Raw genomic sequence first — 15,127 nt, forward strand, 5'->3', positions numbered from 1 at the left:
TCTCCTGGAAATATCAAAATGTATGTGTGACAAACAATCCTTTGGTGAGATATGGTCATGGGAATCTTTCAAAAAAAAAATTCAAAACCACTAGCTACTTAAGATGATACTGGAACACATGACCACTTGGAAGTAGCAATAGTGAATTAAAAATTAAATAATAGAATATTTGTATAGTTTTATGTTTTATGAACAATGTTTTAACATATGTTTTATCATATTTCAGTTTTGGAAACAAGCCCTGTTGTTTATTTGAATAGCGTGCCTGAAAACAACATTGAGAATGAACAGAAGCAAGATCTGGATGACACATGTGACTCCATAAACTCAGAAAACTCATCTTTTGAGTCTCCATCTGAAGTGGAAAATCATATAGAGGACGTTTGCATTGACCTCTACCCAGATATGTTCATTGAAAATCTGGAAGACGAGCAAAAATTTGCACAGTCTCCAAGCAAAATTAAAAGGATGAAAGAATTAAGATGTCAAGAAAATAATGCAGAACTTAAAGTTTTGATTATCAGAGAGATAAGAAAACCTGGCAGAAGTAAGTGCAGTATTTGACTGGGTGGGAGAGTTATTTATTGTTCTAAACATGTATCCATTATCTGTAACTGCTTCATGCAGTAGAGAGTCATTAGAGCAGAGCTTATCCTAGGGTGCAATCATGCACACAGCCACACTCATTTAAGACTCCGTTACCCTAAGCTGGCCATCATCAAAGTGTCAGAAGAGAACTGGAGTACATGGAGAAAACCCCATGCGGCTGCAGACATTCTATTTGCTAGTACCTCTATAATCTGGAACTTCTGTATTACTAACATATACTTTGCAAAACCTATTAAGTCTTTTCATTTCACAAATGTTTTAGATGGGCAAGAATCATCTCTGTTAACAGCACTGAAGCAACATACTAAGCTGGTCTGACCAGGCACCCCTATCTCCAGTAACATCCTCTGGTTTTCTTGGGGAATATCCAGACAGTAATGGACCTCTAAAAATATATAATCCCTCCAGTGTGTCCTGGGTCTATCCCTTGGCATTTCCTATTGGGCTAAGACTGGTACATGTCCTGACAAGAGTTGCCACAAGGTATTCTAACTACATTCCCAAACCGCCTCAACTAGCTCTTCTTGATTGGAGAAGCAGCTGTTCTATTCTGAGGTCTTGTGTTTCCAAGCTCCTCAACATCTCATGGTAGAATGAGGGAGCACAGCAACTCTGCACAGAAACCACATTTTGACCACTTGTACTTGCAGTCTCATTCTTTCAGTCACTATTAAAATTTGCTCAGTACAGTTCAGATTTGTGAAAGCTATAACATATGTATGAATCAGCTTAGTACAGGGCACTAGACCATCACAGGGTGGTGTGATCAAGCACACATCCTCACCCATACTATAATAATAATAATAATGCATTTTATTAATAGGGCACTTTACATTAGTAGTAAATCTCAAAGTGCTACATAAAAAGGTTTAGACAAAGGCAAAGCAAGAAAAAACAGAGATAAGACGACAGTAATTAGTAGCATTCTTGTTAATAAGCTTTCCTAAACAGAAAAGTCTTTAGCTGTTTTTTAAAACAGCCCACAATCTGCTGTGTTCTTAGGCTCTCTGGTAGGGCATTCCAGAGCCGTGGCGCAGCGGCTGCAAAGGCTCGGTCACCCATTGTACAAAGTTTGGTCACAGGGGGGTGAAGGTGGTAGGTATTTGCAAAACGGAGGTTTCTTGTAGTGGATTGTAGTATAAGGAGTTCCTTAAGATATTGTGGAGCATTTCCATGGATACAATGGTGAGTAAACAAACAGAGTTTGTATTCAATACGGAAGTGAATAGGGAGCCAATGAAGTGACCAAAGGATTCTCATCAGGATTCTTGCAGCACTATTTTGAATTTGTTGGAGCTTTTGAAGGCTCTTGCTGGGGATCCCTATGAGGAGTGCTTTACAATAATCCAGCCTGGATGAGACAAAGGCATGAACCAGCTTTTCAGCATCACAGAGGGAGAGATAGGGACGGAGTTTGGCTATGTTTCGGAGATGAAGGAATGCAATTTTACAAAGGTGATGGACATGTGTATCAAATGACAGATGGGAGTCTAACTTGACACCCAGAAGAGGAGAGGGAAATGGTACGGTCAGAAAAGGAAATACAATTTACAGAGGAACGAAGTTGATGGGGGGTGCCAATTAAAAGAGCTTCAGTTTTAGTGCTGTTGAGCTTAAGAAAGTTCTTGGACATCCAGGCCTCAGTCTCATCCAAGCAAGAGGAAAGAGTTGATGGAGGTGTAAAAGAAGTCGAATCCAGTCTCACATAGAGCTGCGTATCCTCTGCATAGCAATGGAATGAAACTCCATGCTTGTGGATGATGCGATCCGGGGTAGCATATAGATATTAAAAAGGGTCGGCCCAAGGACTGATCCTTGTGGGACCCTACAGGTGACAGTGTGGGTATGAGATTTAGCATCCCCCAAGGCCACATACTTGCACAGAACCTATTAGAGTTTCCAGATAACCTGTCAGTATACAGTAAACATTACGAAATGTAAAAAGTATACACAGTATTTTGTTGTCTAATTTACTATTTGAAGTTATCAATTTTTTGATAGAATACTGCTGGAGGGTACTCCATTTTTTAAGAAAATATCCCAATTTTTGTTACAGGCTTTGCTTACAATGTTCCATATTATTTACTAATTAGAAACAACGTATGGTGTTTCCTTCTTTCTATGTAATATAGTTGTGATAATTTTGCTTAGTCTTTGTCTCCTCCTTGGTCTAGTTGACCTTGTTGCTGTAAACCCTGCATGTTAGGTTAACTGGCAAATCTAAATTTGCTTGGGATGAGTGAGTGTGATCTTAGATAGGAAGTATCTGGTCTACAGTATACTTCTGCCTTGCTTGGGCAAAATCCCGCTAGGAATAAAATCTGTTTTGCATGATCTAGAAATGGATGAAACAGATTTAAAATATGAATGGATATTTATTCTCATAAAAACCCAGGAATATAAATGTGGCTGTGTTTTTATTTGTTTTTCTCATTTTTGGATATATATATATTATATATGTATCTTTAGCATCTTAACTGCCCATCTCACTGTTATTTTTAGATTATTTTTTTGTGGCCCAATTTAGATCCAGAAACATGTTGAAATTGAAAATATTGCAAGGGCACAGTTAGCATTCTCATGTTATACAGTCCAGTACAACCTGACTGTGGGAACTGTGAATAGCATGCCTTTTCCATGTTTTATTTTATCGTACATAGAATAGTACTGATACTGTGATAAATTGGCCAGTTTTCACTACAATCAGTGATCGGTAAATTGGCTAATCACAAGAACAGATTTTTTTTTCACCAGCTCTTTTAAGCTTTCCAGTAATTTGGTTGTAGTGCATCTTTACATGAGGTATTACAGCAGTTGAGCGAGTGTACATCTTTTGTTGCTTGTGAAAGTGCAACAGCTCACATTTCCAATTAGGAAAAGAAGAGATAAAGAAGAATTAGACATTGGTACTTAGTAAACAATAGAATCAACAGCATGTTTATCCATTTTACTAGTAAACTTGTTAAGCACGTTAGCCTTTTATCTTCTTGATAAACAACTTATGAACATTTGATTGATTTAAAACCTTTTAAAAGGTTTATACTGTTTTTATTATTTGTTTCCATGTGTCATAAAGTGTAAGTTTTGGTAAAAAAACAATAAATACATAATTGAATTGGTAATCCATATTTATAATTACACCTCAAGAATTTGGTATGTCTGGCTAGTAGGCTTTTAAAAAAAATTAAATTAAAAAAAACACCTGTATAAATACAGTAAATGTATATTTTAACAGTAAAAAAGATGTAGTACAATTTTTTAAAAGGGATCAAAACATAATTGCATGTATATTTACAGTTTTTTTTACAGTGTTTAACTGCAGATGTCCATTAATTGAATCAATGTATGAGAATATTTTTTTTATGTTAGACAAATGGTGAAAACTACTTTTTTTTAAATTAAGCTTTATGTCAAATAAGTATATTGCGGAAGAAATTAAACATATGACAGCTTGTAATTATGAGAAGCATTTTATTTTCTTCAATGCCATATGTATATTTTCTGTACATATTGTATTAGTTTAAAACATATGTATTTTAAACAAATTTTATTTATTTTAGTACTACAGAATTTCATTTTGTCAGAGAAAAATGAATAGGTAATGCCTGTGGTCTATACTTTAATATAGAACATAAGGCTCTTCCACATCTGGTTATGCAGGAGCTTAGTGTACATGTTTTTTAAACAGACAAGGGGTATCAGAATCAGCCGATCCAGTAAAATAATATTGGAGATTGGTATCCGTCCTAAAAAAACAGATTGGGAAAAAAGTATCAATTACGGGAACTGTTTTTTGTTTTTGTTTTTTTATTGAAGACATTTTAAACTCTGTCATTATTTAATTTGTTCAGTTAGATTTAAGATAAGATTTAAAATAGTATCTCAAGGTCATATGATTTCATTATTTAATCCATCCATTCATCCACCCGTTTATTTTCATATCTGGCTTTTTCCATGGCATAAATTATTACATAATGGATTAAAAGTTAATTGTAGCCTTATGTCTATTTTATGAGTATGTATTATCCATTATACAGTTGAGGGAATGAGAACCAGCATTAATAGTAACAATGACTGCCTTTGAAAACTGTACCCAAGACCCTGGATACATGGGATTGCAGCAGTAACTTTTGTTCCACTGTGATACCTGCCTAGTTGTTACAGTATGTTGAAAATAAAAAAAATCGTCTTCTTACCAGTTTTCTTCACTTTTTTAAAGGATATGAGAAAATCTTCTTTTTTCTGGAGCAACTCCAAGGTACATTACAAACCAGGATAATGTTTCTGCAGAATATCATGAAAGAGGCAGCCAGGTATGTAAGCGCTTCTTTATTGTATGATTACATTTTCAGTGCTAATACTGTATATACAGTGCAGTAAAATGTTACTCCCATCTAATCTTTAGACAAAATGTTGTATTAGATGAAGGGAACCCAAATACACATGTAACACAATTTCAAAGTTGCTAAGATATGTATTTAGGTAATAAAGAGATCCAACGCCTGTATTTACCATAAGAAACGGTAATTGTCCCCTTAGCTACTTACTCAACACAAGGTCAAAGTTAATTGATAATGAATTTCGGCTACCTGAACACAGCCAGGCCTTATTACAGCCAGAGTTTTTGAATCTAAACCTTATATTGACTGCTCCCATGAGAGTTAAATAGTCATCACAAATTTTCTAGATGAACGCTGTTTCTGAATCAAAGGAAATTCCAGAGAAAATGAGGGAAAAAAGGTGTTGAAATTTACAGATGAATGACTATCTGTAAGACTCAAGGTGAGCCATTTTCTCCAAAAGGAGAACATTTAGAGCAGTGGTAAATCTTCCCAGGAAAAGTAACCTCAAGCACACTGATAACTCATGCAGGAATTCACAGATGATTCCAAAAGAACATCAAAAGTGCTCAGACCTGACTGGCCTTGGCTAAGGTTAGTGGTCATGACTCTACAATGAGTGAAGAAGTAAAAATGGGAGTAATGGGAAAGCAGCAGAGCAAAAACGTCTGCTGTCCATGAGTAACAACAGTACTCATGTCATATTTGCAAAAAACACTCGGGTGATCCTCAAGCCTTTTGGAATAATGTTCAATGGACAGACAACCTAAAAGTAAATTGAATTATACAGGTCCAACTATCTAAAACAGTGTTCCAAACATAGGGGTCATCATATGATGATGTGGGGATGCTTTGGTGTCACAGAAACCAGAACCATGAGTTCATCGCTTTACCAAAATATTCTTAAGGAGAATGTCTGGTCATCTGTCCATAGCCTGAAGCTGAAGTGTAACTGAATTATGTAGCAGGACTGTGACCCAAAACACAAATGCAAGCCTACAACTGAATTGCTCAGAAGAAAGAAAATTAAAGTTTTGAACCCAATAGGGAGCGGTCCACACAACCTGAGAAGAGACTCCCCAACTTCCCATTTGGTCTGGATTATATACATTTTTCAAAGAGTGGGCTAAAATCCTTTAACACTGATATGAAAAACTGTTATCAAGTTATAGGAAGTGCTTAGTTGTAAATATAGGTTCTAAAGGTGCTGCAACCAAGTATTGAAACTATGGAGGCAATTACGTTTTTATTGTTAGAAGTATTTGATAATGTTGTTTTTTTAATAAATAATTAACCATTTATAAACTGTATTGTGTGTTTTCTTAGGTTCACTTTTTCTAATATTGTAGTGCCAGGCTGAAGAGAGGCAGAAAGGAAATACAAGGGTAAATCAGAAAGTAAAGGCAATTTGAAAGTAACATGGTAGCCGCAATGGATAGATGCAGACACAACAGAACATGTTTCTGATGGCTAGTGGGTAGTTCAAACACGCAAAGCATAGCATTCTGCCGTTGGTCTAGTTGAAGCCAAGGTTAAATGAACATGGATGCTCCAATGTGGAAATGCAGCATTGTTAAACATGCCATAGTGAGAATATTTTGGGCAGAGGGAGTAAAACCTGCCTTTTGATTTACCCTCATATATATGAGAGATCAAGAAATAAACAAGACAAAGTCATAGTCAGTAAACATCTGAAGATCTAAACTGAAAGTCAAAACTAAATAGAACGCTTGTACCTGAATGTGAAACAAGGTCAAAGTCAAGTAGAGAGCAAGATTGTTTCACCATTAAGCAAACTAAAAACACACAAGCAATTCTTAAGTATGATTATCTGGAATCTCAGATACAGACATGCTCACTGTGCATAAATATAAAGCATTATATTCTTGATGTCATGTGGTGTGAACCCCTGAACATGTCCCTGACAACCAGCTGCTGCTTGTGGCTAATGGATGGCAAATATAGCAGGGTACATACCAAAACAAAAGCAATGTTGCAGTATATATTAAAACAAGAAATTAAACGAAATAATCTTATTCAGAATCAACATTATACCAAAGACAGCTTTCTCAAAATGTTATTTGAAATTAAAAAAAATAATAATCAGGAATCAGAACCAGAAAGAATTTACTGAGGCAGGAAAAAAAAATTAAACAAATGCCAATCATGGCTTACATTGCATTTTGTTTAAAGGTCTGAGGTTATTCATTGTGTAAAATATGCAAAAAAAAAAAAGAGGATAATAGGAAGGGGCAAAAACTTTCTCACAGCAAGGTAGTGCTGGGAGGTATACCGTTTCATACCGAAAACCGTTTATTATTTTTGTTATGATATGGATTTTTCTTATACCGCAATACTGTTTTAAATAGCCTAAACAATGTTCAGAACGTGGCGCAGCGGGAAACTGTTTAAGGGGGGACCTTTATCACTGCTACAATGCTAAACACGCATGCAACGGAGTACATGTGCTAGTGGAGGTATTGCGCGGTGAAAATGGACAGAGAACATTCCGAAACTGAAGCTGTAGCAGACGATAAAGTTGAACATAATGACACAGAAGAACTTTTGCCGAAAAAAGGAATCGTGTCTGTTGTCTGGAGATACTTTGGCTTTAAAATGTCGGACGTGGACCAAACAACTATTTACTGCAAATGCTGTTGAGCTAAAGTTGTCACCAGAGGCAGCATCACGAGCAATTTGCTGCACCACCTTAGCCACAAACATGCTTTGGAGTACCCTGAATGTATGCAACTAAGACTGGCACCCTCCACGTCCTCGGGTAAAACTGAAACAGCTCGAGGATACTTGAGTCAGACGTCACTTGTAGACGTGTTTGCTAGAGGTATTAGATATGACAAAAAAAGCAAGCAGTGGATCAAGATAACCAGCGCCATTACAATCCATATAGCTAACATGTCGGTGGACAGAGATTGTTAACATTAACAGAAAGTGTAGCTGGTTTACAAAAAATATTTACTATTTATTCCTTTTCTAAAATATGTTCAGTGCAATACAACTTTTGACAAGCACCTCTGGATATTTTACTAAGTCTAAATGCCTCTTTGGATGGTTGAAAATATGTTGTCAGAATTATAGTTTTAAGTTGTTTGCAAAATTTGTTCAATAAAAAAGGTTCTATATTTTGACTGCAACTGTCATGCAATGTGATTCCTTCTCTAGTTTCTCCCTTGAAAACTATCACTTTATGGGGCCATGCAAACCTGTATTAATACTTGTGTGAACATTAAAATGTTTTTTTGTACAATGTACAATTCTCATGACAGTGGAATAGGTTATTCTTAGTCAGTCTACTGCAGTAATTGAAGTGGAAAATGTGGTTAACATCCACTCATGCATAGGAAAAAAATACAGTTGAATACCGTGAAACCGGTATAATTTTGAAAAATACCGTGATATAGAATTTTGGTCATACTGCCCAGCCCTACAGCAAGGTACATTCAGAAATTGTTGTAGGATCTTCAGGACGCTTGCCAGGCTAAAATTAATTAAACTACTTAATTTAACATTATAATCGAATAACTCTATTCTTTATTCACTGCTTCTGTTTGTTTTAAATGCCCAGTCATTCTTCTGTCTGTGAAAGTCAAGAATTCTCATTTGAGTTTAGATTTTAATTCTCATTTTAGCACATTTATTGTGTCACACAGTACATGACACTTGACCCATCAAGAACCCTCAAAGTGTCTACAGTTATATACAGTACCTGTGTTTATATTATTTGGTTACCTTTGGCAGTTACAGAAAGTAATCCAAAGAAATTCTGTCTTCAGTAGGTATACTGTATAAAAATAAACAGAATCAAGAGTACTTAACTTTGTAATTTTGAAAAAGCAGTTTTGATAGTGGTGGTTAGAGTTGGGGGTAAGGTCAAAAATAGTTCTCAGGGGGCTGTGAAGAAAGCAGCTTTGGCATTTCTAGTACTGGCTTAATCCCCTCAAACCTGTCACCCCTTGTTCAGGGTATCTGATGTAAACATAACACACTTAAATTCCAAATAAGCTGGGGAAGGAAATTTACTGTTATTATAAGCTAATGCACATGTCCACCTTCCACAAGAAGAATATCCTTTTATTCATCAGTTTGAGGAAGAAACAAAGAGATGCAGTGATGAGGTGATTCTTATTGTAATGTAATATTACAGGTCGAGATGGTAATATTATTAAAAAAAACAATGAAGATCAGTCATAAGTCTATTCTCTGAATTAAAATTTTTGTTTACATTAATTATCCAGTTATGTATCCATATAATAATGGCAAGTATACTGTAATTTACAATAATTAATGAATAGAAGCTCTTAAGAACCATGTGGCAATTTTAAGCTGTTTAGAAGCAATTTTGCACAGATACTTCCACCAAACAAAAATTAGCTTATTTAATGCTTTCTTTCGCTTGTTCTTACCTCCAGACCTGTGTCAAATGATATCCGCCAGTAAATACTCCTTTTTGGACAAACATATTTGCTTGTCACAGTCTGTCAACTTTGTTGTGTGTGTGTTTTTTTTTTTTTTACACAAATAAAAAGAGTAATGAGATTTTTGCTCACAAAATTACTAAACATGATGGTCTTCTGAGCACAAAATCATAAGTTTGGCTGTACATACAGATGAGCCATTTTCCAGGCTGAAAAATTAAGTCATTCATTCATTCATTCATTTTTTTTCAACCTTCTTAGGCATTTCAGGCTCACAGAGACCCCACTTTTAATATCAAAGATCAGCCCAACTCCAGTGAGTTCAGATTAAATTTTTCACACAGAAACTTAGTCTAGATTAACTTAAGAGACAAAGTATGTTGAATCAATGTCATAATTATGACTGCTAAGCAAAACGATGAACCAGGTAAGATCAGAACTCTGCTTTTATAGCTTACATAAAAACAGAGTACAATAAAATGTAACTTGACTACATTTACATAGGTGTTTTTGAGGATGTTTTGCTACTTTTTTCCTGCAGAGTATCATAGGCTATAATGGGATTTTATAAAATTATAATGATGCGTGTCACCACTTTAAGGCATTGTGAGCAGCTTGATTAGAAATCGGCACTGAATTGCACTTGATGCCTTCAACCATTAGATTTATTTTTGATTTCTATGGGATTAACTTCAGCTTCTAGTAAACAAGTACTAGATAAAACTGTTCAAAAATCTGAAGAAGGGTTGAAAATTAATAAATAAATATTTTAGTGTTGGAACCTTTGTTTTGTTATGGTATTAAGAACAAACTACAGTAATCCCTCCTCCATCGCGGGGGTCGCGTTCCAGAACCCCCCGCGAAAGTTGAAAATCCGCGAAGTAGAAGCCATATGTTTATATGGTTATTTTTATATTGTCATGCTTGGGTCACAGATTTGCACACAAACACAGGAGGTTGTAGAGAGACAGGAACGTTATTCAAACACTGCAAACAAACATTTGTCTCTTTTTCAAAAGTTTAAACTGTGCTCCATGACAAGACAGAGATGACAGTTCATTCTCACAATTAAAAGAATGCAAACATATCTTCCTCTTCAAAGGAATGCGCATCAGGAGCAGAGGATGTCAGAAAGAGAGAGAAAAGCAAACAAATCAATAGGGCTGTTTGGCTTTTAAGTATGCGAAGCACCACATGGCACAAAGCTGTTGAAGGCGGCAGCTTACACCCCCTCCGTCAGGAGCAGAGAAAGAGAGAGAGAGAGAGACAGAAAAACAAACAATCAAAAATCAATACGTGCCCTTCGAGCTTTTAAGTATGCGAAGCACCGTGCAGCATGTCGCTTCAGGAAGCAGCTGCACAGAAGGGAGCAACGTGAAGATTATATTTCAGCATTTTTAGATGAGCATCCGTATCGTCTAGGGGTGCGAACAGCCCCCCTGCTCAATCCCCCTACGTCAGGAGCAGAGAAAGTCAGCGCAAGACAGAGAGAGAGAAAAGTAAGTTGGGTAGCTTCTCAGCCATCTGCCAATAGCGTCCCTTGTATGAAATCAACTGGGCAAACCAACTGAGGGAGCATGTACCAGAAATTAAAAGACCCATTGTCCGCAGAAATCCGCGAACCAGCAAAAAATCTGCGATATATATTTAAATATGCTTACATATAAAATCCGTGATAGAGTGAAGCCGCGAAAGGCGAAGCGCGATATAGCGAGGGATTACTGTACATAGATACTTAGGACAATCATATAACTCCGTATTGTAAATAACATAACATTCTCAAACTTACTTTACTGAGTTTTTATTGTCGATAGGAGCTGGAAACTATTATAGTAGCGCTAGACACAAGGCAGGAAGTAATCCTGAATAGGGTGCTAGTCTATATCAGGGCCCACTCACACAGAGCCAATTTAGAATATAGGGGAATGCTGTAAATAGATATTATATTCATTTGCACTGTCTTTCGCTGCACGTGCCTTTTTTATTTTGTGGCTGCCAAGTGCCACAGTAAGTCAGATCCTCTATTTCTGTCAAGGGTTGTTACTTAAGCATATGGTGCTTTACTAGTATCTGCTTTGAGCAGGATTGTAAGTACATTTTGTACCAGAACTCAGCTTGTAACTCCCAAATGTGTGGCTTCATGCTACATTTTAAAATGACTTCATTATAGTAGCATTGAAAGCACATTTCTCATATTCTTTTCAGATATGAATAGACTAAACGTGTGTTTAATAAACAAATTATGCTGGCTGTTAATCTCTTATTTCTGGGTGCTGTGCAACCAATATCTTTTTTATAGAAGCGTCCTGTTTTTCGTTTTGTTTCTGAACTTGTTTTACTAGTTATTAGTCTCGATTAAGATTTGATTTTGATCAGGCTTCTGGCTTGTTACTGATAGTAGCCCCTAAAAATTGGATAAATGGATTTTAAATTTACCGATGATCTGCACTCAACGCAAACATTGTCTTGACTACACTTCAAATGGGCTGTGAACTTAGGAAGGGTCACAAAGAGGACCAGAAGGCTACCTTATATCTGCACCTGTGAGCACCTGAATATATATGAAACACTGAGAAAATAAAAGTGGGTTGTATTAAATACTCCTGTAATCAGCTACTTGCGCTGTGATTGTGAGCACCTAAACAGCAAAGTTTCATAGTACCTCAACAGCAGTTTGTGCGAAGATGGTGAGAGTGACGAGGTGGTGTGAAAGTAAAAGCAAAGCAAAAAGGATTCAGAACTGAACTGCCATTCATTTCAATGTTTAAAGACATTAGTGGACTAGTGGTAAAAATTATGCATTGTCACAGTTACTGTGTTGGGTTTCTGTTATTTACTTATGACAATAATTTAGGAGTTAATGTAAGGTTTAAAGAACCACTAGCTGTGTTCATAAAAATATGAATTGCAAAATATGCATTTGAAGTAAATGATGTGTCAAACCATGTCAAAAGAGTTAATAATGAAGAACCACAGGAGATGCAGATACTCAAAACATCCAAATCTGTAAATGTGTCCAACAACACCAGTAGAACAACAGACATGGCTGCACAGCATCCACCTTCTGACTGCACGTCTAAATGAATAACTAAATACAGCTGTACCACATGCACTTCAGAACAGGTAATCCACCTGAAGCCAAGCATGTTCAGGCCTGGTCAGTATTTGGGAGAGAGACCATCTAGGGTTGCTGCTCTAAGAGGTGTTGCTGTGCCCAGTAGGGTGTGCTTACCCTGTGGTCTGAATGTGGATCCAATCTCTGGATGAGATGTAAAATCGAGGTCCTCACTGTCTGTGGTCATAAAAGCTCCCTGGGCATCCTTCGTAAAGAGTAGGGTGTATCCCAATGTCCAGGCTAAATTGCCCACCACAGCCTATTCATTTTGGCCTCCTAATCATCCACTATCTCTAATTGACTAACTATCTCTCACCACTTCACCACCTAACAGCTAATGGGTGTTGAGCGTACGGGCGCAAAAATGGCTGCTGTCCCATCATCCAGGTGGATGCTACACATTAGTCTGTGGTTGAAGTGGCTGTCCATTCAATGAAGTGCTTTGAGTATTGAGAAAAATGTAAAGAATTATTATTTTTAAAGTAAGTTAACATTGCTGTCTAAATGGAAATGCAAACATACAATGCCAGAACATGGCTGCAGCATTTTAAAACATAGTATACACATAGACCACAATGCTTCTCTAAACTCTATTGTTGTTCTGCCATTGAGTGATGCAGCAGTCAAAATGGCAGAAAGATATCGTCCATTGGTGTATGTGTGTGTGTGTGTGTATGTGTGTGCGTGCGTGTGTGTGCGCCTGTCTTCCATCACCACGCTCATTACAATGTACAAATCAATCATTACCCTTCATTTATATTGTCCTGCTGAGCTGCTGAATTGATGACGGCAACTTTAGCGTTTTTATTTTCTCCCAGCATCAAGTCTTTTCAGTTTCTTTTGCTCTTTCCGTAAAACACCAGAGATTTAAAGTGTACAGATTGGAGGAATTAATAGCGGGTGTTTTAGGAATAAACCCTGTAGGCTTAGCCTTTTCAGTGGTGGTGTTCACGACAAGCTTTCTAAACAAGTTTTCCCCTGAAATATTCTCGTTTTGAGAACCACGTCTGACCCTGACGGACTATAGTTTGGCAGACAGGGTGAAGTGCAAAGGGCTGGGAGTAATCGATTAGAGGCAAACTAATTACTTTATGTGCTAGTTTAAAAGCAAATCATCACGTCATTAAAATTGTTTTTCCTTTTATAAAGGGAAAGCCTGAATATTTTTCAGTAATCAAAATCTTTTCTGGCTCCCCAAACTCATTACTGGAACAGCAAGCAAGTCATTTACAAAACCAATTATTAATTATATTTATTAGTGATATATCGCTATGGTTAACATCTCTTTTTTTTTTGTCTTTTTTTTCTCTATTCAGGTTTAAAAAGAAAGTCCTGATAGAGCAGTTGGAAGGCTTCTTGGAAGAAGTCCACCAGCGGTACAGTCAAATAAACCATGTGGGAAATGCTAAATAAGTGACTCATGTGTAACGCTTCGCTCACTGCATTTTTGTAGCAATATAATTATTTCTGTTAAATTCCAGTGTAAGAATCTACCACAGCCTGAATTCAGTGTCCACCTCTATGAAATCCTATGGTCACATTTTACTCCTATAATATATTATTTATGCTTGAGTTTAACTCTTTACCTGTTTACTCTGTTGGAAAAGTTTATGAGGAAACTTGTGCAAAGCAAAAAATGCTAGCCATTATTAAGATTACCTAAGTTATATATGGTTACATTTTTATTGATGTTTGTAGCTCTAATCTCTAAATGATGGAAAATTTAAACAAACTTAGAAGATTGTACTAATAGTCAGGAAAATAGTTGTATAGGTATGTGGAGCTGAATAGATTATTCAAGTGCATCAGGCCAACATACACTTTTGTGAACAGCGACAGCTTCTCAACTGAAGTCTAAGCATTCTCCATTCTTGTGCCGTCTAAGCGCGGCAGTTGTGGGGCCATTGTCTAATTTTTGCTGAGTGTCCATCAGGTTAGTGTCCGCTTTGTAACAAATGTAATATATATATATATATATATATATATATATATATATATATATATATATATATATATATATATAAAATATAAAATCATTTTTATTAGAGCCTGGCAGCGGTATTCTTTATTTTTTATCTGGTTTAACACTTCTTTTGAAAGGACTACATATTTAATGGTATGCCAGAGCCCCTTGGGTTTTACTGATGTGGCCAAAATAATCTTTTCTACTCATAGCAACCTTTGTCTTAAAACTTTGTAATTAGTTAGCAACAGGAGAAAATTGTTACACAGGTATGTAAAGGTATTTTGAATATATTGTAAAACTGTAAATAACATTTTGGAAACTATTTAAATAAGGAAACATCATTTTGTAATTATTTACGTCAATAAAGCCTCTATTTTATACCATGTATTTATATTCACCTAATATTCATAAAGAGAATGCATTTTATAAGATTAATATAATTATGCTACAGATTCATCCAATGAACTTGTATGTATATTATACTGTACAATAATATATTTTATACTCCTAGAATTTCAAATGTACAGAAAGTAATTTTTCAAATTCTGCATGCTTCCTTTTGAGTGACCTGTATGTTTGGAGACTTTTTTTCTATTGCCAGTTACAGTGCATCCGGAGAGTATTCACAGCGCATCACTTTTTCCACATTTTGTTATGTTACAGC

At 36.2% G+C, this 15,127-nt stretch overlaps 1 protein-coding gene across 1 annotated transcript in view; it reads left to right on the plus strand.

Annotated features, from left to right (window-relative positions):
• Positions 1 to 14,848, plus strand: part of ints6 (integrator complex subunit 6) — a 72,402-nt gene extending 57,554 nt beyond the window's left edge. The window contains exons 16-18 of the mRNA XM_051926254.1: positions 227 to 547; positions 4,829 to 4,922; positions 13,814 to 14,848. Of these exons, the coding sequence (XP_051782214.1) occupies positions 227 to 547; positions 4,829 to 4,922; positions 13,814 to 13,910 (512 nt within the window). The 3' untranslated portion in view covers positions 13,911 to 14,848. The remainder of the gene's footprint in view (positions 1 to 226; positions 548 to 4,828; positions 4,923 to 13,813) is intronic.
• Positions 14,849 to 15,127: the final 279 nt, after the last annotated feature.

Source organism: Erpetoichthys calabaricus, chromosome 4 (genome assembly GCF_900747795.2).
Source record: "Erpetoichthys calabaricus chromosome 4, fErpCal1.3, whole genome shotgun sequence".
Classification (NCBI taxonomy): Eukaryota; Metazoa; Chordata; class Cladistia; order Polypteriformes; family Polypteridae; genus Erpetoichthys; species Erpetoichthys calabaricus.